General features: G+C 45.2%; 1 protein-coding gene across 3 annotated transcripts in view; it reads left to right on the forward strand.

Annotated features, from left to right (window-relative positions):
• Positions 1-25,711, forward strand: part of TBC1D4 (TBC1 domain family member 4) — a 1,514,114-nt gene that overhangs the window by 910,694 nt on the left and 577,709 nt on the right. For all 3 annotated transcript variants that reach the window (XM_069639269.1, XM_069639270.1, XM_069639271.1), the window contains one exon: positions 4,589-4,663. In XM_069639269.1, the coding sequence (XP_069495370.1) occupies positions 4,589-4,663 (75 nt within the window). The remainder of the gene's footprint in view (positions 1-4,588; positions 4,664-25,711) is intronic.

Here is a 25,711-nt window from a genome sequence, read left to right on the forward strand (position 1 = left end):
TGCCCCATGCCACCTGGGAGGAGACCTAAGGCAGGGTTTCTGTGAGAACTCGACAGGATTCATCACATCTCCCAGAGCCAAATTATTATCTGCCATTCAAATGGTTTTGTTTGGATTTTGCTGTAATTGATTTGATTTGATTTTTGTTATTTATATACTGCTGATGTAGCTAAACAAGCAAATGTAATTGCCTCTGGACGCTAGACAAAGTTACATGCTTAAGTGAACAGATGTGTCTTTAGTTCCTTCCTGAACATAAGATTATTCAAAAACCAAATTTCCGTGGTAAGGAAGTTCCAGAGCCGAGAGCTCTGCACAGTGAAACCTCTTCCTCCTCTGGTTGAACATTTGAAAGCAGGGACAAGAAGTGATCTTTCAGTGACATTAATGTATGCAATGGAACATAGGGACTGAGAGCCTTGGACTAAGAGTCTTGGTGCTAAACCATGAATGCACTTAAAGACAAAGTTATGTTAAATACAATGCACTTGTCAACCGAAAGCCAATGCTGTTCTTGCCGAAAGGAGAAGCCGGATTGAAATCTTTGCATACCATAAAGTAATTGAACTATCAAACTATCCATATCCTGTGATGGATAACTGCAACAATAATAATAAAAATAATAATTTGGCATTTATATAGCGCTACGAACCCTCAGGTATCTGAGCACTGCTTATTATTATCCACGTTTGTGTGGTGCTCATTTATCGACCTCGGAAGGATGAAAGGCTGAGTTTGGCCCTGCCGGGATTCGAACCTGCGTTAGCAGGATCTGCACGAATGTCAAAGCGAGCACTCTACTCGCTGTGCCACTTGACCGGCTTGCGTGTCTGCAGGTGAACAGGTGAAATTAAATAAGTGACAGGTCAAATGTACAAGAGCTTTGCAATTGCACACTGTGCTCTTTTTATCCATTTAATAATGTCCCTGCTTAGTTGAAGATAGTTGAAAGTTTCAGTGGATTGGGCACCAGTTAACAATGTTACCTACAGGAGGTTTAAGGGTGGGCTGGCAAGGTTCTAAGTCATCTTCTTTAAAATTGTTAAGTCCATTCTGCAGGTTGTTTAATGTGTCCTTGATTTGGTAGAGGTATGGCATGTGTGATTTAGCCAGCTTGGATAGCTCGGCTATTATCATAGTACTAGAATAATAGGTCAGCCATTCTTTTAAGTAATTCCTCACTTTTTCTTCCTTTTCGCCCTACCTGGCCCTTCCCTTAACTTTTTTGTGACTTCTATTGCTAATATAGTTGTATGTACTTTTCTATAGGCTACATCCTCAATTTGATACAATCTGACAAAGCACATTACTCTCAAGCCATTATTTACTTAAAGATTATGTAATTGTCTCCAGTAGGCCTAACACTTCCTATTTCATTCCATACTCTATTTATGCTCATTTCTGGAGGTTGGCATCACTGTGCGGTTCATTGAAAGGGATAGAAACTGTTGCATTTAATCAGACGATGCAGCAAACCACAATTTGATTGATCCCTGTAAGAGGGTGCAGTGCCTAATGGTTTATACCTTTCGTTCATCCTCCCTTCCCTACAAATTACTAGAGCCTGACAGTGCTGGCTGTACATCACCACCAGACTGCAAAGTCAATGGTTTGTCATGAAACCTAAAAAGATACATTTTTGTCTTTGTTTTGTATTTTATGAAATGTATTCTATAAAAAAAAAACGACCTGAAAACAATACTTTGCAATTTATGGCAGACTATGAACTATTGGTCCATCAGGCTACTGTCCCAAAAAAGTGGGATCACCTCTGGAGATTGTCGGTTGATCCCTCTGCTCTGATAACTAAGTGCTTAAGAAATGTGATTCAGCCTGATTTATCTTACAACGGAAATAGGCCCTGGGCTTGGGTTGGTTTGGGTAATGAATTAAGGGATTTAAAAAGAAACCAAAAAGAAGTAATTCCAGCTTGCTTGAGGACCATAGTCCATTTGTCCGCCCCTCGATTCCTTAATTCCTTGGGACTCTGCCTCCTATACTCAAAGAAAAGTGACTTAGTCAATGTTGCTTTGTGTCTACCAATGGCGTCGCTAGGGATGGGCCTGAGGGAGCTGGGCCCCCCCTGTGAAACCCTGTGCCCCCCTTGTGCCCCACCTACCTAAGACGAGCAGTGACCATGTTCTCCCCTTACTTTTGTCTGTGCCCCCCCTACTTTTGTCTTTGGTCCCCCTCTGTGCCCATCCTAAATTAAATTCCTTGCGACGCCACTGGTGTCTACTGCTCTTCTTTCTTGGCTTGGTTGTTTCTTTTCTGTTACTGGTGTCAAGATTCTGGGTCTGCCGTAGGTGGTCCTCTCCACCTGCTGAAAGCCTGGGGCCTTGTCTTGTCTTACATTTTGCCACACCTGGGTAAGGTGTCCTCAGATCTCGCTGGCTCCAATGTGCTTTGACTATGCACACTGGAGTACTGGCTGTGACGTTTCCACAGCCATTGCCAGCACATGATGGGCGGGTGCCCTTATGATGGATCTGCCTGCTCTTTTCCACATCCCCATGGTCTAATGCACTTATCGCCTTACTTCCTTTTCCGCCTCAATGCCAGGCAACGATCAGGCCCTTCAATTTTCTCCTTCTTTTCCTCTGTTAAATTCTCACTTGTGCCGAACTTTTCTCCCAATCAGCCTTTGTTTTCTGGTACCTACTCTGCCAACATTCTCCCCTACTAGGTCTTTCTGATATACACTGACAACTTCTCTCTTTTATTCCAATTCCCTCTCCCCCTCCACTCTTTTATGCTCTCTTGCCTCTCTCCTCACCCCCGCCAGCTTTATTCAGACTATTTTACTCACCTGTCTCCCTTTCCGCTTTATTTCTTCAATTTCCACACTCCTCCAGTCTTAATACTCCTCCCTGCTTTACTGCCTGCTCGTCCCTTCAGTTTTCTTCTGCCAATTCCTCCTCCTCCCACACTGCCTCTCCTCCATGCTACTGCCTGCTCGTCCCTTCAGTTTTCTTCTGCCAATTCCTCCTCCTCCCACACTGCCTCTCCTCCATGCTATACCAGATTTACCTGAATCTTGCCTTTCCTTCTTCTTGCTAGTCTTCCTCACCTTGCACAGCTGTTCCAGTGCTTCGTCCAACACCCACACCTGGCTTAAGATGCTTTGGACCTGCATCCTAAGTCCTCAAAGGTCCAATTCTGATCAGCTGTGGTGCACAGTTTAAGTTGTGCAGAGATTTGGGACTACACTTTGAATGCAATTCTCCACTGATGATTGGTCCGGTCATTGACAAGGTGGCTTCGAGGAGGGATCTGTCAAGAGGTGAAGAGACCTTTTACATATAATATTTTACTGGCCACTGCTGGTGATATGGTTCTCCTCCTTGAGGTGCCACGTGTCAGCAATGCAGCCCCCCCATTCTGCAGGTAAATTTCCTACAAGTCTCAGCCATCTGAGGCAAGTTCCCTGTTATCCTCACAATGCAGAATCAATATTGATGTTGCTTATGAGCAGTGAGTCCCCACCACTGATGATTCTCTCACAGTAAATTCGTTTTTTGGTACATAAAACGGGGTGCTACCATCACAGAGAAATTGATGTGCAAAACAAGTTGTTTGTGCCTTGGAAAATTGTTGGGACAAAGAGCTCTGTAACTTCTCCAAACCCAAACATGGACAAACAGCAGATATTTGGACAGGCAGGGACTTTCTCCCTTTTAGTGGTCAGGGGCTTTAAAGAAACGGTCATGGTGATAGAGAGAGCAGCATAGGTTAGACATGGGCTAAGGAACCTGTCGGACCTGCCATACTACTCCTCCGGTCATACATCACATAGCTGGTGGTAGCATCCGTCCCCTATCGTCTTCCCCATTTCATCTACTAACCAAAGTCTGGGACTGTGTCACAAAGTATGCATCTAGAAATAGAAGTCTTATGCGTTTCACATCTTGTAAGCTGTACCAGACAAACCAGGCAAATTTGTTATTTGCTTAGCCAACTTGTTTTGTGTTTTTTTATACTAGTTTTGGTTTCGCTTGTATGGACCAGTTCTTCAGAATATCTTAATTTATGTCATCAACCCATAGCGTTCCCTATAAGCACTTCCTTGTGAGACGTTCGATGGGCAGACAATGTGCAATATATCGAATGTATGCCTAGGGAATTTACAGTACTTCGAAACAGGATATTTGTGTTTGATTATTAATGTACGGCTCCATTTACCCGTCCCTTTTATATTTAATAATCTCAGTTTGATGGCTCTTTCTTCTTGTTCGGGATTAATTGGATGGGTGGAATATTGCAGTACTGATGTTGACATCTGCATAAAGGTCATTCATATAGTGTTAGATGGAGAGTGCAGCCTGAAGATTCTGCCTGCTGAAGGTGTGAAGGCTTTTTGCACAGCAGTAGCAAAGTCCACTGTGGTGTGGTAGCAGAAAGTTGGTAACATTGATGATTGTTCTGTTTGCTGTGTATTTAAACACGAGACAGAGTTTCGTTCACATACTACACCGTGTATATACAATGAGAACGCAAATTTCATGAACTGGGAGTCCAGCATCTCTAATCGGATTAGTTTTGCTATTATGCTGAAAAATAAGCACACATTTTATCTGCATTCTTACAGGGAGCTAACAGAATGCGAGGACGTCTGGGCAGCATGGACAGCTTCGAGCGCTGCAACAGCCTTGCTTCAGACCGGGTATGTGGAGAGTCCCTTGTGTATTTGATGGTTTTTATTTATTTATTGCGTGTTATAGTTCAAAATGTGTACTTTTCACACATGACAAAACAGAACAAAGACCAATTAATACCATAATTACATCAGTAAAATACACTTACAGATTCTCAGTAAACACAGACTGGTTCTAACACATTTAAAATCCAACAGTTTCCAAAAAATCTAAAACCTTTAGCAGTAAAGAAATTTCATTTGTATTTAAAATCCTGCACCAGACCTCCTCTTCCCAACCTGGGTCATCAATTAATCAATTAATCAATTAATGGTTTTAACATGTCTTCAGATTTGTAAGAGATAAAGAATAACCTAATTGTTTAAATGACATTTAAAGATTGTTATTTACTAGCATAAACTAACCAAACATAGCGTTTGCCAAGTTAACTCTCTTCTTTTTTTTTGTTGCATCTGTTCACTTTGCTGATAAAGCATTTATCCCAGACATTCATGTTTTCAACTGATTTGTGAGACTGAACATTATTAGGGCAATGGAAAGTTCTGTAAGATAATATTGTCTTAAATCCCCTTTTAGAACTTAAAATCTTGCTTTTATATATATTTACCATTCACTCCCTCTTTATAATCAGCTTTCATGAAAGAATCTTTAGTCGATGTTGTAACCTGTCCCTAAAATGTCCCTTCTGAATGTTCTAGCAATGCAGAGGTCACATTTATCAACTATCAAAGAAGCAAGTGTCAACAAATCATTGTTACAATTGTTATTGCAGTTAATGTAACCTATGTTTCCAACTACAGTCAAGGGGCTTTCAAATGAAAAGGCCTTGAAAATTAAACGGCTCTCCCAACTTTGAGGCGGTCTCTCTGCAGTGTAACTTTGGAATCTTCGTCTCTCACACAGTGCCAGTGTGGCGCTATTACTTTGAGAACACCTTTTGCTTTGTGTATACTTGTTAATTTTGGAAATTCAAATTGGTAGGTGACAATGTTGGCTGAATTAAGTTTCTTCTAGAGTTGTGCACACGTTTCATATTCATATGTCCTGTCCCCCTTGCCTCATATTTGTAAGACATTCATCCCAGTACTGAGGACATTAGAACAACATTTCACTTAATTATCTTTTTTACTTTTACCTCCTGATGTCATGACCAACATGCAAGCCTTGCTCACCCAGTTATTGCTGCCAAACGTGCCCACTGGCTTCCTGAAATTCTAGTCCTTTTTTCCCTTCTGTGAGGGTAGGGGTGGGACTTGCTTCTACTGTTCTTCTGCATTTTACAACTGTGTTTTTATTTTTTGACTGCCTGGGTTTTAGGTCCCTGATTTGACTTCCTGGCTCCTAGAACTTTTGCTAAGACCACATGTGAAAATATTCAGAAAATACAGGTCCTATTGGTCTATCCTAAAGAATTATCCCCAGAAATGTTGCTTTTGGCATTTGTGCGTTGCATTCTCTTTTAGTGAAAAAGGTCAAGAATTTGACTGCTTTGGGTACAAGACATCTTCAAGTTTACTCACTGCAGGGCTTTTTGTGGTTCCGTGCTCAGAAGCAGAAGGTAAGCCTCTTTTCATTCTGTCACCTAGACACTTTGACTGGAATTTTACGGTCCAGTTTATCGGTCAAGGAAGTGATCAGTGGGTTGCTTGCTCCAGCAACCATAACATCATGTGAGATTCTTTTAAGGCCTTAGATTGGCACTGTACAGAGGTTCTCACACATACTAACAACTAGTTTAATCTGTTGGTGCCAAAGCAGCATACACCAGGGCTTGCACAGAGGTTTCGAAAAGGACTGACATTGAATATTGTCCACAATTGTCAGTTGGCCTTAGTTTTGCCTTTGAGCCATCATACTGCCCTTGTCTACACACACACAACAGGCATTTGGAAACTAGAGGGCGCAGTGCCAGGATAAATACAGCTGAGAAAAGAACCACTAGAACCTCTGCTCGGTTTTATTTGTCTCCTTCTGAATTTCTAGGAATTAAAATGGCTGCGCCACACAGATCTTTTGTGGTCAGCATCCCTTCTTTGCAAGTTGGTTGATCATTCTGCCTCCTTGGATTGGCTAACCGTTCTTAATGTTTTGGGAAACACTGATTCCGTATTTTGTCCTACTATTCAACAAAATGGGGCGCGAGGGGAGAATAACAGCAACCATGGAGGAGGCAAAGGTAGTGCTCCTTCCTAAGAAAGGCAAAGATCTGTCAGACTGTGGCTCGTACAGGCCAATAACCTTAATCAATACGGATGCCAATATCTTAACAAAAGTCGTGGCAAACCATCTCGACCAAATTCTTCCAAGCTTAATTAACCCAGACTAGTCTGCCTTTATGAAAGGCAGGCAGACTAGCGACAATGCCAGGAGGATAGCCCACCTCATAGAAAAGGTTAACAAAAAAGACCCCAGCCATCCTAGTAGCTTTGGATGTTGAAAAGGCCTCTGACAGGGTGGAGTGGCAGTTCCTGTCCACAACAATGAGACAAATGGGCTTTGGGGAGAAATTCCTAACAATGATAAGGGCCAAATACCAGAATCCAGCGCTAAGGTAATTAGTTAACTTCCATCTATCCAAACCCATGAAGGTCCAAAGGGGTACAAAACAGGGATGCCTCCTGTCCCTTTTCTCTATGCCATCTACCTGGAACCACTCTTGGAGGCAATAAGGGTGATGGGGATATAGAGGGGATACCATTTAGGGGAAGGATCCATAAGGTAGCTACTTTTGCAGATGACATGCTGTTGACTCTGAGGGACCCGGAAAGATGTCTGAGAACAATGGAAAGCGAGACAAAGTGCTTCCGGGTGGTAGCTGGATTGAAAATACATCCCCTAAAAAACAGAAATATTGATCCTCACAATACCAAAAGAAACCAAGGAGGAACTCGAGGGCAGCCTAATTGCGTCAAGAAATACATTGCCTACCTGGGTATTAAGCCAACTAAAACGGTGGAGGAACTTTTCGTGTTCAATTACACTCCGCTGTTAGAAGCTATCAAAAAGAAGATGTTGGACTGGGGTCCATTAACGGTAACCTGGATGGTAAGGATTAACGTGCTAAAAATGGTGATCCTGCCACAGATGTTGTACTACTTTATGACCCTCCCTATACAGGTCCCAACCTTTTTTTTCTGAACACTCCAAAGACGCACCTGAAAATGTATTTGGAATAATAAAAAAACAAGGATAGCTAGAAAGTGATGATGATGCCGAGAAATGGATGGGTAATGGGGAGCCGGACGTGGCAACATATTTTAGGGCAGCACAGATGAGGATAATGAGGGACTGGTCAAAAGACGATTGGGGGAAAATATATGGAGGTCAATGGATAGGGCATTAATAGGGGATAACATAGAGGAGGTATTGTGGATACCGAAGGGAGACAGACCAAAATAAATGTACTACAGTAAGATATTGACAGTGGGCAGGGACTCCTAGGATGAAGTGATAAGGCAGGCCCAAATCACTACATTTCCCTCACCATTCATCCCAATTTTCGATAATCCAAGTTTTAGCCCAGAGGAGGGGGAAAGGAGCTTTAGAGCTTGGCAGGAAGGGGGCCACCTAAAGCTTGGGGACATGTTCAAGTGAACGGAAATGAAGTCATTCCCCTAATGCAAGGGAGACTTTGGATTGAAAGAGTCAGAGAGATTCCAATATGTCCAGATAAGGCACTGGGTCATGCAACCCTCTATTAAAGGTGCAGCAACGCGTAGCCTAACCCCTTTGGAGAAATATCTAACATCAGATTCTGGAGACAAACACATAGTGGGGGCAATCTACGCTTTAATTAAACAAGGGGAGATCCCTGCAGAAAGAAAATATATAAAGCTTTGGGAGGGGATCACAGGTCCCAAGGGAATGGCAGCAATTGTGGACCAATATACCTAAGTTAACAAAATCCCTCCAGTCCCAAGAAATATATGGATCATGAATTTATATTGCAATGGCACCTAACTCCAGAGACATTACATTCATTTTACCCCTCAGTGTCGAATCTATGTTGGAGACAATGCGGAAAGGTTGGAACATGGAATCCCAAATGGTGGGAATGCCCATACATTCAGGAATATTGAAAGGTAATAGGGGAGGCATTAGGAGAGGCATTGATTCTGAAGGAAGAGGGCAATAGAGGATTATCTATATTGGGGCAGGGGGGACAACTTCAAGATCTGTCGTCCAAGGCAGAGCACGAAATATATGTAATCTTGACGATGGCAGGAGCATTGGGGGTGGCACAAAAATGGTAAGCAAAATAACTTCCAACCGAATGTGAGTGGGTGGGAAACGTATGGAACTTTGCCCTATTGGAATAGGCCACATACTCGCTGCAAGGGGACCAGCAAGGCTTTCGGAAGGAATGGACTTGGGAATTCTTCAAAAAGGGGCAAGGGGGAACTGGTGCCCGAGGAAGATGAGACTGGTGGAATGAACCTGGTTAAATGCTGTCAGAAGACAATGACAGAAAACACTTTAAGAGGAAGCTTCTCCATTGTTGGTCAGACTCATGGGGCGGGGGGTAAGCGGGACAGAAATGTTTGTGAAAGTTGTGAAAATGTTAATAAAATGTTATATGGAAAAAAGTGATAAACTAAGCAGTTGCAGTTTCTGGGAAAACATGCAACATTATTCTTTTTTAACAAACATCCTCATTGGAGGGAAGCGTCTTTAGGACAATATACAACTGCAAGCAATCAGCAATCTCCACCATCTTGCTAATGCTGGGGACCACGGAAAGGGGAGGAGAGGGAGGGAAAAAGAGAAGTGAGAAAAGTAGAAGGGGGCGTGTTCTCACCATGCCACATTCCAATTTGTGGAATCAAATTAGGAAGGACCATTATTGTGGGAACCAAGAGGGTATTCCCCACAAAACAAACTACCTATACGTTTAATTGAAATTCGATGACATCTAGTTATTCCAATCCATCTTGCCTCTCTGCTTACAGGACATGTTCTCCTTTGCAGATGGTCATCAAATCTTGTACGCAGTCGCCATGCCAAGTTCTTTTCTTTTTGTTTCCAGTGTCTTAGGATTTATTCAGAGCAACAGTAAAGGCCCAATACAACAAGTTCTTCTGAAATGAAGAACACTGCAGTGGGCAGAGATGCTTTCCAAGAACCAACACCAAACGCAACAGTTTGATTGGGATGGCAAACAATAGGTCTGCACAGTCATGCATGTTGACCCAAAAAGGTCCATAAAAATGTGCATCAAAGAGCCAGTATCCTTATTGCAGAACCAACACTTTCGGAATTGCAGAAAAATAGGCTGATGCATCTGGTGGGGCTCATATTTCTACCCTCATAAGCCCCCTCACAATTCACGGATGTCCTCCATGCAACACTGTTGGAGATGTTCGTACACCCATGCACCTTTAAATTTCTGTGGCATACCTGAGGGTCTCCACGGAATCATGAACTCCTTCAGTCGTAGTGGGAAATGTAGCTTGCTTCCATAATCCTTATGAAAGCTCTGATTTGGAGACTTTCTTTCAGGAACTGATTTGGAAGATTCCGCATCACGGTTTGGTGTCTCTTTGGACATCAAAAGGTCTGGTCTACGCTTGCGTGCTCATAGTATTCTTAATGTCTTGGACAGGAATGGAACAGATAATACTCCTTACTGATTCATCAGCTGCACCAAATTGGGCTACCAGATACATTCTTCTCCTCATGCCATCTTAGATACAGTGTCGAGATTCTGAATGGAGCATTTTAGTATGTTATTTCAGTAATGTTAAGTTATGCTCATCTTCTAATGGACAAGTTGATCATCTGCTTAGGTGATAAGTTGACGGAGCCCACGCCTGTGAAGAAAGGCATCTTTGTTCACATCACACTGCACAGCCAAGACCAGAATTCTTCTATAATCATTGGGCCCTGGAGTGGGAAAGCCACTTTGAGGCTAACACCACTACTGTCCCTCTAGTAGAAGCTAAACCAAACCGAACTGGGGAATCCCTCGACACAGCATTTTCATGCCTGTGGTGCTTGACACAATTCAGAAATAAACAGGTGTTTACCAGCTAGGTGCTGGCAACTGCCACAGAGGAGGAGCAGAGTGACATTGGAGAGATGAAGGCCTCAGCCTTTCCAAGGCAGTGGAGCGACCAATTTCCGACTGGGGACTCGTGCATTTCACTTGGAAGCATTGAAACGAAGTCTGCGGTGTGCATGGAACGGCGGGGGATTACAGCCTTGCTGAACTGCCGACAGAATTAAAAGCACAGCTCTGAGCGCACTGTGTACACACGAAATGCCATAGTCAGAAGGTAATTAACATCTTCAAAGCACCCCAGAGTTATGGTTGTTGTCAAGAATAAATATACGTCCCGAAACAAAATTCCTCCTGCTACATGGCGACTATTGTTGCAAGGCAGTCCGCAGAGGTACAGTAGCAGATGTGGAAAAGCGGAGCGCGTACGGCAGTGAATGTGAAACTGACACAGACAAGAGGGGTGGAACGCTCGCACTCAGCTGATAAGTGGTTCATGCGCAATACTGGATGTCGGCCTGAAAACGAGCAATACTACTAAAGCCGGAATGTGCTGAACCTCGTCTAGGGGCCCTGCCGCCAGAGAGCTCGCAAAGCGAGTGTGCAAGAAATATAAAACACGATAAGGAAAAGGGTGGCTGCGAAACGGAAAGAAGCACGGAGGCCCAGCCCCAGAGAATGTAGGGGCCGGACACTGTGTTGCAGAAAGAGAACATGCAGATTGTTGAAGCATGACAAACAGCGCAGACCTAACGCTGTAACTGGGCCATTTACCATTGCCGCTACAAGGCTGGAAATGTGGAAGCTGGTAAGGTAGGAGTAATACTGACCAGATCGGTGCCCAGGAGGCCCCCTGCTGTATGTGAGCAGTGCTACAACCGCACCAGCAGAGGGATAGTATACTTTGCGGTGGAAGATTATTTGGACTGCGGATGACTATTAGCGTAAATGCTACCATCAACTTGCTTTTCACTGAATATAGGGAAACCAATGTCGTATATGTAAATGTTAGAGCTGGATTGTATGTAGCAGTGAACAATCCTATGACTGTTGAAGCCTGAATGCTACACAACCCCAGGAACCCAGTGCCCCACGAGGAGCAGCCACATGGGCAGCAACGACACTGAGCAACGCAATGCGCTGGCTGGGGAGACCAAGCCACCAGATGGGGCAGGGGGTGAGCATGGAAACCAGATATTAAGGATAGTCTCCAGACCCTGCCACAGGCTGAGAACGGTGCACAGTCCTCGGACAGTGCATCAGCAAAAACACACCAACATTCAGAGCGCTCCGGACACTATAGCCCCTGGCCGTTCAAAGGGGCTGGAATGCAGCAGTGACGGCGCCACTAGCGGAGCTGGACAGCATGGCACCCAACAAAGTGATTGACAGGCCCAGGTTGGAGCCCATCGTAGGCTAGGGTTGCAGGGTGAAGCTGGGCACCGTGGGACACTGGGGTGAAACGCCTTTGGCCACCCAAAGCGGAGAGACCACTACTGGAATTGACATGGCCTCCAAGCTCACTAAAGTTAAGGGGAAGCAGCCAACAATTGAGGAGTTTTCCAAATTGCCACAAACAATGGAGGCTGTTAAAAACAAGTGACCGAGCATGCAGGGCGAAGTGACTCCAGCGCAAAATGACCAACAGATCCTGGAAGCGATCACAGACTTGAAGGCATCATGAGAGAGCAAGCTCGACACCGCTATGGCTGAACTAAAGACCTTGCTTGAATTTAAGATAGACGATGTAAGTGTGGATGTCAATTTGCTGCGGCAAGATGTGAGGGCGCTGGCAGAACGCACAAGCGGACTGGAAACAGAGGTGAAGGCGAATACAGCCACCTGCACGGCAAATGTCAAAGAAGTTCATACACTACAACAAGTGCGAACCCTAGAGAACAGGGTGGAAGAAGCAGAAGGGTGTGCACGCAGGAATAATGTGTGAATTGTGGGGCTCCCGGAGGGAGAAGAAGGATCGGACCCGACTGACTATGTCGAGACCATGCTGTTACAGGAAATCAAGAGAGGAGTGCTCACCCCGGGGTTCGCAGTGGAGAGAGCGCACAGAGCCCTGGTTAGGAAGCCACCACCAGGAGCCCCCCTCCCCACGGCCGATCATCACCAAGATATTGAATTACAAAGACAGAAAGAAGATCTTGGAGCACTTTCGAAAAGGGGGAACAATAAACAGAGCGTCTGCGACCATCAAAGCGTACCCAGATTACACATTCTTCGTACAGAGACACCAACTAAATTATGTGGCGGTCAAATGGAGGCTAGGGGAAGCGGACTACAAATACATGCTGATTTACCCATCGAAACTGAAGGTGTTTCTTAAGAACAAGGCCCCATTTTTTGAAACTCCTGAGGATGTGGCAGAGTGGTTGGACGCACGGAACTGTCCAGCAGGAGCAGATGACCAGATGGAGAGCAGAACGGATAAGTGAACCTGTGGTTTCCCGGGCTGTAATGTTGTATAGGAAATTGACTTTGTCACTTGAATATAACACAGCATATAACAGGATTAGCGGGAGAGGTTACACAAAGACGGGGAGAGATGTAAACTGTGCAACATACTGTTAGCTTAATGCAGGAGACATAGGTGCCGCTTTAGATCGGCAGCACCAGTAGACACACTATCAACCCCCATTGGTAGTTTAGTTGGGATACTGGTAGTACGGTATCTTCCTGCTGAGCTCCAAGTATCGGTATTACTGGGAAAGGGGCTAGATGCGGGGTAGCCGGAGATCCACGGATGGAGCGGGGCAACAGTTGGGGATGGTTGGGGAGGGAGTTGGGGTGGGAGCTGTGGTAGTTCAAGTAGAGGAGGAGGAGGGGGGCAGGGGAGTTATACAGTTCGGGTTGGCTGGGGAAACGGGGGGGAAGGAGAGATGGGGTAATGGGAAGAAGGGGCCTGAGATCCAAGGTTGGAGCTGGGCAACAGTTTGAGACAGTTAGGGAGTGGGTAGGAGGGGGAGCTGGGGTGTTGAAGTGTGTTAGGGAAAATTCTCTGTTTAGGCTGAATTTCCTAACCTAGTGAGTCCCCCAGCAGCCTAACAAAGTGGAGGAGGGGGGAGGAGTTTGGGGAGCTGTAAAGGGGCGGGCCTACAATCACAAACCACTGTGTAAGAGGAGGAGGGTAGGAGAGGAGGCGGGCCAAGTAGGGAACGGATGAGATGGGAGACCTGAAGATAGTGACCTGGAATGTGAGAGGGCTAAATAATTGTATCAAACAGAATAAGGTCATGATGTTCCTGAAGAGACAGAAAATAGATGTGCCTTGTTACAGGAAACTCACTTGACCAAAGATAAGCAAGAGGTGGTGGTGAGGAAATGGAAAGGGACCACCATAGGAGCAACCTACTCAGCATACGCCAGAGGGGTTATAACGTGGATAGCACCACATGTCCCGTTTAAGCTACTACAGTCCACCATAGAGACAGACGGGAGGATGGTGTTAATAAGAGGGTTGGTAGAAAATAGAGAGGTGAGCATCATTAATGTTTATGCTCCGAATCAGGATACTACTGTCTACTTTAGGAACCTATATGTCAAGATTAGCCCGTATATGGATGGAGTAGTTATATGGGGGGGGACTTCAACTGCACATTGGACCCAAAGCTAGACAGATCAGATGAGAAGGTCGAGAGGCCTACCCCATTAGCTAAGGCCTTGAGGGCCCTATTAAGTGATTTTGGACTAGTGGATGTGTGGAGGATGCACCATCCACAGAACAGGGAACACTCTCACTATTCTGCCCCACAAAACCTGCACACCCGATTAGATTATATATTTTCTGCATCAGAGGTAACGGGAGAAATGATGAGAACAGAATACAAAGCTGGTTGATAGTAACATGGCAGAATTTACCTCCTAGGGTGAGAATCCCGACATGGAGACTCAGGGCCGAGGCACTAAAAGACAGTGTTTAAAGAAGACCTGAGGAAAGAAATACGAGAGTACTTTGAACACAACACCGGTAGTGTAGGATTGGCTGTTACACTGTGGGAAGCATTTAATGTGGTGGTGAGGGGGGCGGCAATATCAAAGTCAAAAGGGTTGCAAGGCGGTATAATACAGGAATTGAATGACGCAGAAAGGAAAGTGGAGACCAAAATGCGGGAGGGTGTGAGTTCCCCAGAGGAGGCTGAAACCCTACACCAACTACAACAAGATTGCACGCAGGGATCACTGGGAAAGACTATGCAACCTAAACTACAAAAAATACGTAGAAAGGCAGCACGCAGAAGGAGATAAGCCAGGTAGATTACTAGCCTGGTTGTATAAAAGCACGACCCCCAGACAAACAATCAGAGCAATGCAGGGGATGGATGGGCAGACACAAGATACCCAAGAAGGAAGGTGTGAAGAAATGTGTTTTTGAGTACTATCAGTGATTGTACACAGACATAACCGAGGGGGATGAAATTGATGCGCTGGAAATATTGACAGAGATTAATCTTCCCAAACTTGAGGCAGTGGAAAGAGGGAACTTAGAGGCTCCAATTACGTTAGAAGAATTAGAACGAGTGATTAAGTTACTACCCACTAATAAAGCCCCAGGGGTGGATAGACTCCCAAGTGAATTTAAAAAAACATACAGGTCAGAATTGCTCCCCTCGATGCTAGCAATGTTAAACGAGGTGTTTGACAGGAGCAGGTTGCCAGAGTCCCTTAGGGAAGTGATCATCATTCCACTCCTCAAACCCAATAAATCGAGCACAGACTGCGGATCTTACAGGCCACTATCAATGCTCAACCAGAACAGTAAGATACTCACAGCAGTGATGGCCAATAGGTTGAGACCAGTTATAAATAAACTCCTACCTCCTGACCAGATGGGGTATGTCCCACGCAGGAGCATATCCGACAACCTTAAGAGGCTCCATCACATTATAGAGCAGATGGAGGGTGGGGCTCCCAAGAGGTGGCAGTAATCTCATTGGATGCAGTGAAAGCCTTCGACTCAGTCAAATGGCCCTGGTTAATGGCTGTGTTAAAGGAATATGGTATAGGGCCCGCATATTTGAAGTGGGTCCAACTGCTATACAGCAAACCATTGGCTCAAGTCAGAATGTGAGCGGCCATATCAGAACAGTGGCAACTTAGCAGAGGTACTAGATAGGGATGCCCGTGGTCCCCAGTGCTGTTTATTTTAGCACTTGAACCCCTGGCGATATACTTGAGGCAGCAATATGGAGAATTAGGGATCAGCACGAAGGGAGGGCAACATCTGATATCGATGTACGCGGATGACATGATGCTGTACTTGAAGTATCCTGAGGTAAAACTACGGTATATCTTGGCTATTATGGAGCGATATGTGATGCTGCCTGGCATAACCATTAACCCCAAAAAATCTAGCATATTCCCCCTCAGTAGATATGTGGGAAAACCACGACATAAACTGCCGGTATTACAGATAAGGTGGGAAACTGAGATGTTCAGATACCTGGGGATAGATGTGTACCACAATGTTGAAGTTGAACACAAGCAAAACACAGAGAAGGCGGTGTCTAAAATTGAAAATAGCATGACATTTTGGGCCAAGCTTCCCTTGACCATGATGGGGAGAGTGGCACTGTTAAAAATGGTGGTACTGCCCAGGCTACTACACTACTTTGCGAACATACCATATATGATACCCAACCGATTCTTTGCTAAAGTTCAGAGTATATGTAGGGGGTTCATATGGCCCAACTCCAGGAATAGAATAGAGTTATTGAAGCTACAGAACCCATATGAACAAGGGGGCATTAGATTGCCCAATGTTGAGGTATACTATCTGGCTAGCCAACTTCAATACGTAGCAAGGTGGTTATCAGAGGATCCTACCCCAGAGTCCAAACTGTTGAAAGCCGAGTGTACTCCTTACTTTCTGAAGAAATGGATATGGCTGCCAAAATTGCAGCGGGAAGAAGGGACAAGACTCCTGGAACTGGGTTGGAAAATGTGGCGGAGAGCCTGCCAGGTAATGGAGAACCCGTTCCCGTGCTCTCCACAGATGCCGCTAGTGGCACTGGATGGGATGGATGAGCAAATGAGGAGGATTGTCAGAAGACAATGGGAACCGACTGGTATAGCAATCCTCGGGGATGTGTGGCAAGACGGGAAGGCGATAGAGTTTGATACACTGGTGGAAGACACAGGATTACACCAAGGACAATACATCACATACGCTAGGCTGGTGAGGATGATAAAAGGTACATGGTCAGAGACAGTGTTGACCCTTACAGCCCGACACTGCCATAGAAATATTTTATGATGTGTCAGATGGAGGCCATGAGGTCTCCCGAATATACAAACTGTTGATGTCTAAGGTGGGGAAGGAGGTGATCCAGACGAGATGAGATTGGGAGGAGGAGGCTGGGGAATCAATGGGAGACTGGTTGTGGGTAATGGTACAGCGATACCACAAGAAAGTATCAAGGAACGTGAGATTGCAACAGATTCAGTTATATGTTACCCATAGAGCATACATGACCCCTAAGAAGATGGCCAAGTTCAAAAACTCGGGAACACAGACATGTCCAAAATGTGCAGAGGTGAACACAGGAATGGTACATATTTTCTGAGCATGCCCTGAAATAAGGATATTCTGGAGGGAGGTGTCCTACCTCATGGCGGGGAAGGAGATAAATGTGGATGTGAACTTCCTGTGGGCATGTATGTTAGGGGGGTTCCCCAGGCCGCGTAAAATGAAACACGTAAGTAAACCCAAAGACCTGGCGTACATACTTGCTAAACGCAGGATAGCAATGAGTTGGAAAGCAAGTAGAAGACCGAAAGTAGAAGCCTGGTGGCACGATCTTCAGAAAGGGGCGGATGCTGAAACAGTGGTGTGGAATGAAGCAGCACTCAGAGGTGGGGAGGAAGAAGTGGACACGTTGATAGCCTGGAAGCAAATAGTAGCTACACTGTCTGGCTCTGACCAGGCTAACCTGGAGGAAGACAGCCCTTCAGGGGGAGAGGAGGAAGGGATGCCCATAGAAGAGTTTGTGGAAGCATGAGGCGTGTGGTAGGCTCCGGAAGTGGGGTGGTGTAGGTGGGGTGCGGGGGGAGAAAACAACATGAAACTGTGCATGAGAATCGAAATGCATACTTGCTGCTACACTGTATGGTTATCAAGTTGGAACTAATAAAAACTGTTAAAACAAAAAAAATCTCTTTTCACTCAGTTACCTGTACACAGAGGCACACATTTGTGGACCAGTTTGTCGTTCATGTAAGTTATCATTGGTCTCCATGCTTCAGCAACTGTGACATCATGTGAGATCCCGAGATTCTTGTAAGGACTTAAATAGGCTCCGTCTAGAGGTTCACACACAGCCTAACAGTTATTTCAATCGCAAGGTGCCAAAGCAGTGAACACAAGTAATTGCACAGAGGTATCGAAAAAGATTTGGATTGAGGCTTGTCCCTAGGTGTCGCACTATGAATATCATTCACAGTGCGCATTCATTAGCAGGAAACACATCCAGGAGGAGGACTTGGAGCTTTTCCCACCGGAAAGAGCATCAAGAGCTGGCCTTACCAAAATTCTGTGGTGCTTAGTGTTGGCGAAGAACGGCCAGCCTTCTGAGGAAGCCACCCTGTTAGCTGCTCAATCTCAGCCAATCAGGTGAGTCCCACAGAGGGATACTTACGTTCTTGGGACAATCCCCTAAAGGGTGGGGGGGAGGGGTTCCAGTAGAAATCCAACTTCCATTTCGATGATCCATTTAGCCCAGTTTTGTCAGCCAACTGCAGTAAAGATCAAGACAGGAGAATTGGAAACAACAGCTTAAACGTCAGCAGGATGACATGGTGCCAAAAAGGGAATCAAGGCAGTAGGAAGGAATAGGAGGAAACGACAGAAAAGAGTGTTGGCAAAGAAAAGTTCTGGTAATGAAGAAGAACAAAATATGAGGCACACTCAAGCGAGGAGCAGGTCCCTTATGGGGTGGAACGTGTTTCAGCACATACCTTTGGGTCAGCAGTTAAGAACGCTCCCTCAGTTTCAAGGTCTTCACAGATGCATTTAGGGGAAACCCGGGCAACTACACCTTGGACTACCCCTTAGTGGAAAAGCATTGTTACCTCCTGGTATCGAATTCGCAAGTAACCCTTGGAGGGAAAACAGCTAGACAGGAGTCTGGCACCTCAGTACTAGTCCTTTTACCCACCTCAGAGAACAAACTCGTTTTCCAAGTGGCACAAACCTTACGAGTTAATAGAATGAACGGGAATGTGCATGTATAAATGAGCCCAACCAGACCAAAAACCGAAAGTCCTCTATATCACATCAACCTCTTAAAAGAGTGGAAGGGGAACCTGTCAGCCACCCATGCCAAAATACTAGCCTGCCTGGTTCCCGAAGATAAAGCTAACTTTGACTTAATAACTTCCGAGCTATCTATCCAACAACGACAAGAAGATCCTCTCAGTGCCAAGATACCCCCGGGTAAACGTGCGCTCTATAAATAACGCTAACATAACATTAAAGATATAGTGGTCTCATTTCCTGATGTATTCTCAGAAAAACCAGGAAGAGTAAAAGGTACATACCATTATATTCATGCCCTTTAAGACAAAGTAGTTAATTTAAAACCCTATTGTCTACTTGAGGCACGAAAACAGATAGTGATAGAGCAAGTCAACAAGATGTTGAAGGCTAATATCATTGAGCCCTCCTCAAGTCCATGGCCCTCCCCTATCGTGTTGGTCAGTAACCTGACTGCTCCTGGAGATTCTGCATATGCTTTCGTCAAATTAATGCCATATCAGACTTTGATGCCTATCCCATGCCATGCATCGATGACATAATTGATAAACTCGGAACAGCCACCTTTCTATCCACCCTAGATTTAACAAAGGGGTACTGGTGAAGCAGGAGGGTCAAAACCCACCCCTGCTACCCTTCCCACCAAACACACAGCCCGGAAGAACAACAAAAGGAACCATGATCGATCGTACCATTTCAGACAGATTCCAAGTGCTCCCCTAATACACAGGTATGTGGAGAGCTACCCGTTCAGCCAACCTACAGCCCAGGCGCTGTGCAAACATTGCCCAAAGTGGATGAGGAGCCTCGAGGCGCGACCAAGGACACCTCCATTGACAGTCTCGACTAAAGCACTGAGAAGCCATGCATAACGTCGTTGGAGACACCATGACATAGCAGCGTTAGACATGAAGCACATGTGCCATCCGCACATCTGGTCACGATCACACACACGAATACACGAAGAACACAGGCGTACAGTTCTATAAGTTAGAGGACAGAGACGTATACATACTGTCTTCATGTGTATTATTTTGCCATTAGCTTGACCACAGCAATGTAGAAACCGCAAGAAGCAAGAGGTCCTGTGCAAGCTTGCAGATGCTTATATACAAATAACCCTATGGAACTGCAGGAGCACCTGAGGGACTTGACAGAGCCATAAACAACTAACCTACGGATACTATGGAATAGCACAATGTAGAAGCCATGCTATTTCTTAGGAAAATTACAACAGGCCACACACCCTCGGCTGGAGCTGAGCAGGGCGAATTAAGGCTGCCCAGAGGAGTGAGAAGGTGAGACGGGCCATGCTGCCAAGGCCACCAAGATTCCATTCCCTGAACTACAGTAACACCGGCTGCAGTAAATGTGAATAATTCTTTGTAATTCAGGCTAATTCCGAGCTGCAGAGCTCAAAAACACAGTCTCTGGACACGTGACAAGGACACGCCGATGATGAACCGAAACCAGCAGCTGGAAAAGCAGGGCAGTCTCACACAGCCATATAATGGCTTGCAACACATTTTAATTATTTTAAAAAACATTTTTTTCTTGACAGCATAAAGCCATGACATCAATTACAGAGATTTAAGAACGTGCTCAGGCTCCATTCCCTTTATCCCACACCCACCCTCCAGCTGCCACATGTACAATATGAGTATAAGTATAAGAGTAATTTGCAGGACTAGTCTACATACAGGCTGCTAGTTCTAGGGGTCCATGTATTTTCCAAATGTATGAGCCTAGATCATAGGGTCTGCTCCAGGGTGCTGCTGTTCTTCTTGGAACAGCTTGTGAAGCATAGCCCTCCAGGAGTCAATGCAATGTCTGTACTAATTTCTCCTTGGTCTAGGTGTGCTGCTGACTGCCATATTGTAGTCTCCGCTAGGGACCATTTTTTCATGTCAGCCCACCATTGTATGGCGTCAGGGCCAGTTTGATTTTTCCACTTCATTGCTATTCTGCGCTTCGCCAATGCATTCCCTAGGTCTTTAAGTTTACTAACATGTAGATTTGTGGGCCTAGGAAAAACACCCAACAGACTGACTACAGGGGAGTGCACGTTCAACACCACCTCTACCTTTGTCAATAATCGTGCCACCTCTTTCCAATATTGCGCCACCGTTGGGCATTCCCAGAACATATGAAGCATATCTGCATCAACAAATTGACATTTTGGGCAACTTTGTTCTGAATTTTTGATAAACCTTGGCATTCTCCTGGGGGTCAGGTATGCACTATGGGTCACAAACAGCTGTGGCAACTGTAATCTCGCATTTCTTGACACCTGTTTGCGATATGATAGCACCCTCTCCCACACTCCTTCCTCAAAGGACTCCTGCACATCCCTTTCCCAGCTTAGTTTAGTGTTAGTGGTCCTGTCAGCTCATAATTAGTTCACAGATCCTGGACACTGCATGTCCCCCTTCTGATATGTCATAAATTGTTTCAATCCCCACCATTTCCTGCAGCCCCTCTTCTCTAGAGGACCACCTAAGGTTTATGCTATTCAGGAGGGAAGCATGTGTTAGTTGTTGCCCTGTGTGTAAGCCTTTTGCGGCTGCCAACGCGCTAAACTCCTGGTGTTTCCCATCTTCCATGAGGTCCCCCACTGTGGCCAATCCTGTGGGCTCCCAGTGTTTTCGCACCATCAACCTCTGCTGTTGGCTATCTGCATTCAGTTCTACCAGGGGGACCTTAGGGGAGAATGGTACCATCCCCTCTCTTCTGGGCGCTGACCATTTTCATTTGCTTACCACTGTTCATATGGGATGATGGCTTCACCTCTGGGTGCCCATCTTCTGGGCGCTAACCCTTCTCAATTGTATTCCTCAATTTATCTGTCTGTTGTTTTCTTACTTGAAGTTTGGATGATATCTTCCCCCCCTGGATCTCCCTCCGTTGGGCTTGTACCGCCCTTGACTGGTGGTACTCGGGTGATGGCTTCACCGCTGCATCTCCCTCTGCTGGGCTCAGACCCTTCTTCTCTGGCATCCCTCCTATAGGTTCACTCTTGCTAAGTTTCTTAGCTTTTGCTTTCACTTTTCTCAATCTTAGGGTAGCAACTTTTCACCCTTGGATCCCCCTCTGCCAGGCTCCGACCCCTCTTGATTCTTAATCTCCCTTCAACGGGTTTACTGTGGCTCGCGACCATGGTGATAGTGACTCACCCCTCTTCACTTTCAATGTTCTCTTTTCACACAGTTCAATGTTTGCGGGATTCACTTCCCTTTCTTTCACAGTGCTTGTAGATCAAAGTCTTTTGATTGTATGGGGATTTTGCTTGACCCTCTGTATGACCACTTTGACCTATATCATTGGCCCTTCTTCGGCCTAGTGATTTTAGTTTCTCTCAGATGGGGATCGACCAGAGTATCTTGAGCTAGCACCCATGTGGTGCCAGTTTCCCTCTGCAGGTGGTCTCCCCGAAACACTTTTACAGTTCATTCACAGTTTCTTGAACTAGGTTCAAACTTGCCAGTTTGCAATTCTCTCACTCAACACAGCCCGGTTCTTATCGATTCTCCGCTCGACTCACTGGCTGTGATGAACCACTTGCCTTTTGGCTTTCCTGGAGTCAACGCTGGTACCACGGGCACCAGAGCTTCCCTCACTCCTGCTTATCAGTGAAGGCTTATCCCGTGTACCGTTGACATCTGCTGCAAGACAGTCGTGCTATTGTTCGCGGTATTGTGCTCTCTTCCACAAAGGTTCAGTGGGCCTGGGATGAGAAGGGCAAGGTCACTTCTCTCCTCGCCACCCTCTCGATTCCTGCTGCCTTTCTCCTTCTCTAGAACTGCCATGCCTGCATAGCTGTGTCGTCCTGCTGTCTGTCGTGCTCGCCTTGCTCTCTTTCTTTTATCCCTGCGGGGAAAAGGAAGGGCTGTCAATTGTGTGGGGTTCAGGTTAATTACCTGACTTTGCCTGACGCTAGGTTTGGGACATGTTAAGGAAACGGTTTTATTACAAGTCCGCTCTCTGATGTGTTGTGTGAAAGTGTTCATGTAGGGAAAGGGGGGTTGGAGCGGCAAGGTGTCCTACAGGGTTGGAAGGAAAAGGGGTGTCACATTGTCACATGGGATTATGGCTTTCGTATTTGGGTTTGGGGTGATCACGGAAGGGTAGGTTTTGGAGGGTTTTTGAGACAAACAAGAATGACAAGAGTTCTTAACGTGACCTGAATATGGAGGATTGTGGAAATGTCAGTGAGATGTCAAAGCAGCCTGAGAGCTCGGAAAGTGACAATCAGAGGGATGGGATTGGTAGGGTTCTTGAAGCAGACAGGAATAACTGGGATCGTGAAATAAACCAGGGGGGATTACGGAAACGGTAGTGCCTAACCCAAGGAGAGTGGATGTTCGGGAAGAATAAGTAGAGTAATGTGGAAAAGAATGTCCAGGAGTATCCGAATAAGCACCAATGAAAGCGGGAGTCTGGGAGTTGTGGCTTGCAACACTTTTACCAGATGTAAATGGGTTGTTGACTTTACCTTTGGGTAAGGAAGATTCAATCGGTGGAAGAGATGATGAGCGGGAATAGCTTATAAAAGCTTCAGAGACTTCCTTTCCCTCACCATCCTCCCTGTGATGGCACCGTGCCTCACCTGTGGTATTCCCTCGAGTATAACCCCGGGTTCCCCTACCCAAGTGATCCTCCCCCACTGGTATATTCCCAGGAACTGGATCCAACAGCGATGACCGTGTCGTGGCCACCTAAATAAGGGACTTTCGAGGTTCTACTGGGAGAATACCCTGAGGTTTCTCACAATATGAAGAAAAGCCCTAAGCCCCAACGTGTGCCAAGGATAAAGAATCACTGGTTCCGCGACCTGTTATGGTTGGACCAGGAGGGGGCTCCAACAAAAGATTTGTAAGGTGAGAAGAACCTGTGAACTTTGTTTTGTGAGCAAGAACTGTATTGAGCTTGGGGGAAGAGAACCCTGAGTCCTGAGTGAATACAACAAGACTGTTTCATGTGAACTTTTGGCAAACTGAATATTTCATAAACTGATACCTAAGGTTTGGGGAAGGGCGCCTGAACTACTTATGAACTTTTGTGTTGAACTGATCTTTTGGCCATGGTACCTTGTATGGATTAAAACCAGAGACTATACCTCAGAGGGTACAAGCTTTGCAAGATCTTACTATTTAAACTGTATGCCGACTTGTTAAAGGGAGCTAACCAGTGCTCCAAACTTTGTTATTCACTTCTTCAGTTTTCTTAGTTGTGAGGGCAAGCATAGGTTTGAACACAGACAGGCTTTTTGATTTGGGGACACTGACTTTGACCATCCTTTGTTTATTTAGGCAGGGTAATCCCGCCATGGCAATAGGGCCAGATAGGCATTTCACCCATCCTGACTCATTGAATAAAGGTTTTGAAACTGTGTCACTTGTCTCTCCTGATAGCCATGCTTGTCTCACACTGTTTGATTTTGCCACTGGTCCTTGGATAACCACATCAACCCTCTTTTATGTGCAGTGAATGATGTTCTATCCTTCATTTCCCATTTGGCTTCATCATTCATTTCAGTAGACTCACGTCACACTTATTTAGCAGAGATTGGAGATTAGCACAATGTTAGAGAATCTTCCATTTCATCATTTAACCCTTTTGTTCAGACACTTGAGGGTTTTTAAAACTTTGCTATCCTGTTAAGAAACCACGCCATGTTAAGAGCTGAAATCCACTCCAGATTTTAAAGGTTTTCCTTTAAAGTTTCTCTTTTGGTGTCCCTTACTTTGGCAAAAAAGGTTATGAGATACATACGTGTTCTGCAACCGACTATTACACCTTTACAAAAAAAAAATATATATATATATATATATATATATATATTTATATTTACAACAACAAGAACCCATCCGACATATTTTCTGAAGATGGTTTCCTCTTTTCATGTTAACGAGCAGGTGGTCCTTCTAACGTTTTCCCCAAACCCCTTGTTCCCGGCCGATGTTGTACATCATTGTCTTGATATCAGCAGAGCCCTTAAATTCTATATGCACAGAACCAAGCAATTAGGACTAGGTGACCAGTTCCTACCATTAATTTTGGTTATGTCCTTTTGAAACTTCTGCCTGCAAAAGGACTGCATGGTCTTGCAGTGAGAGCCAAGGCTGCCTCGATGGCTTTCCAGCTTAATATGCCACAGAATGCGATCAGCAATGGTTCATGCTGTCAGCTTTTTCTAAACCTTAGTGTCTAGACACCAACTCCAGAATTAATGCTGGGTTTCAAAACCTTTTTTCTTTTTACTAGATACTCTTTCCCTTTGTTTTCGATGCTACGAATCCTCCCATCAGTATGGAGGAAATGGGGATGGGACATAGGAATAAAACAGTTTCTAATCAGAGTCATTATTGTATTACTAGTCCAAAGTCCCCTTTTGTCAATGTGAACTACCCTACGCCCACCACAAACTGGTTAGTAATAGAGTGGCAAAGGAATGATGGGTAAGGTTGATGGATGGAGTCCGTGTGGGCAGGCACACCCCTGCGTGCTGCAAATCTATTAGGGGGAAGTAGTTTTGCTTTGCAAAAAAAGGTCTGGTCCTGTTGAGTGGGACTGGCTCACATCAGTATGAAGGAAAGGGGACTAGGAGTACAGAAGTCACTTCGGTGAGTAGATGTTTCTTTTCCCATTTGATTATAAAAAATAGTCTGTTTCATTGGCAAGGAATCTTCCATAGTACCATCTTAAAAACTCTCTGGTGTATTGAGCTGTTTCCCGTTTACAACTCATTATCTCACACCAAATTATCATGCAATGTTCTTGCCTATTCAGTCATTT

The sequence above is a fragment of the Ambystoma mexicanum genome, chromosome 7q, assembly GCF_040938575.1.
Source record: "Ambystoma mexicanum isolate Mex_15411 chromosome 7q, UKY_AmexF1_1, whole genome shotgun sequence".
NCBI lineage: Eukaryota > Metazoa > Chordata > Amphibia > Caudata > Ambystomatidae > Ambystoma > Ambystoma mexicanum.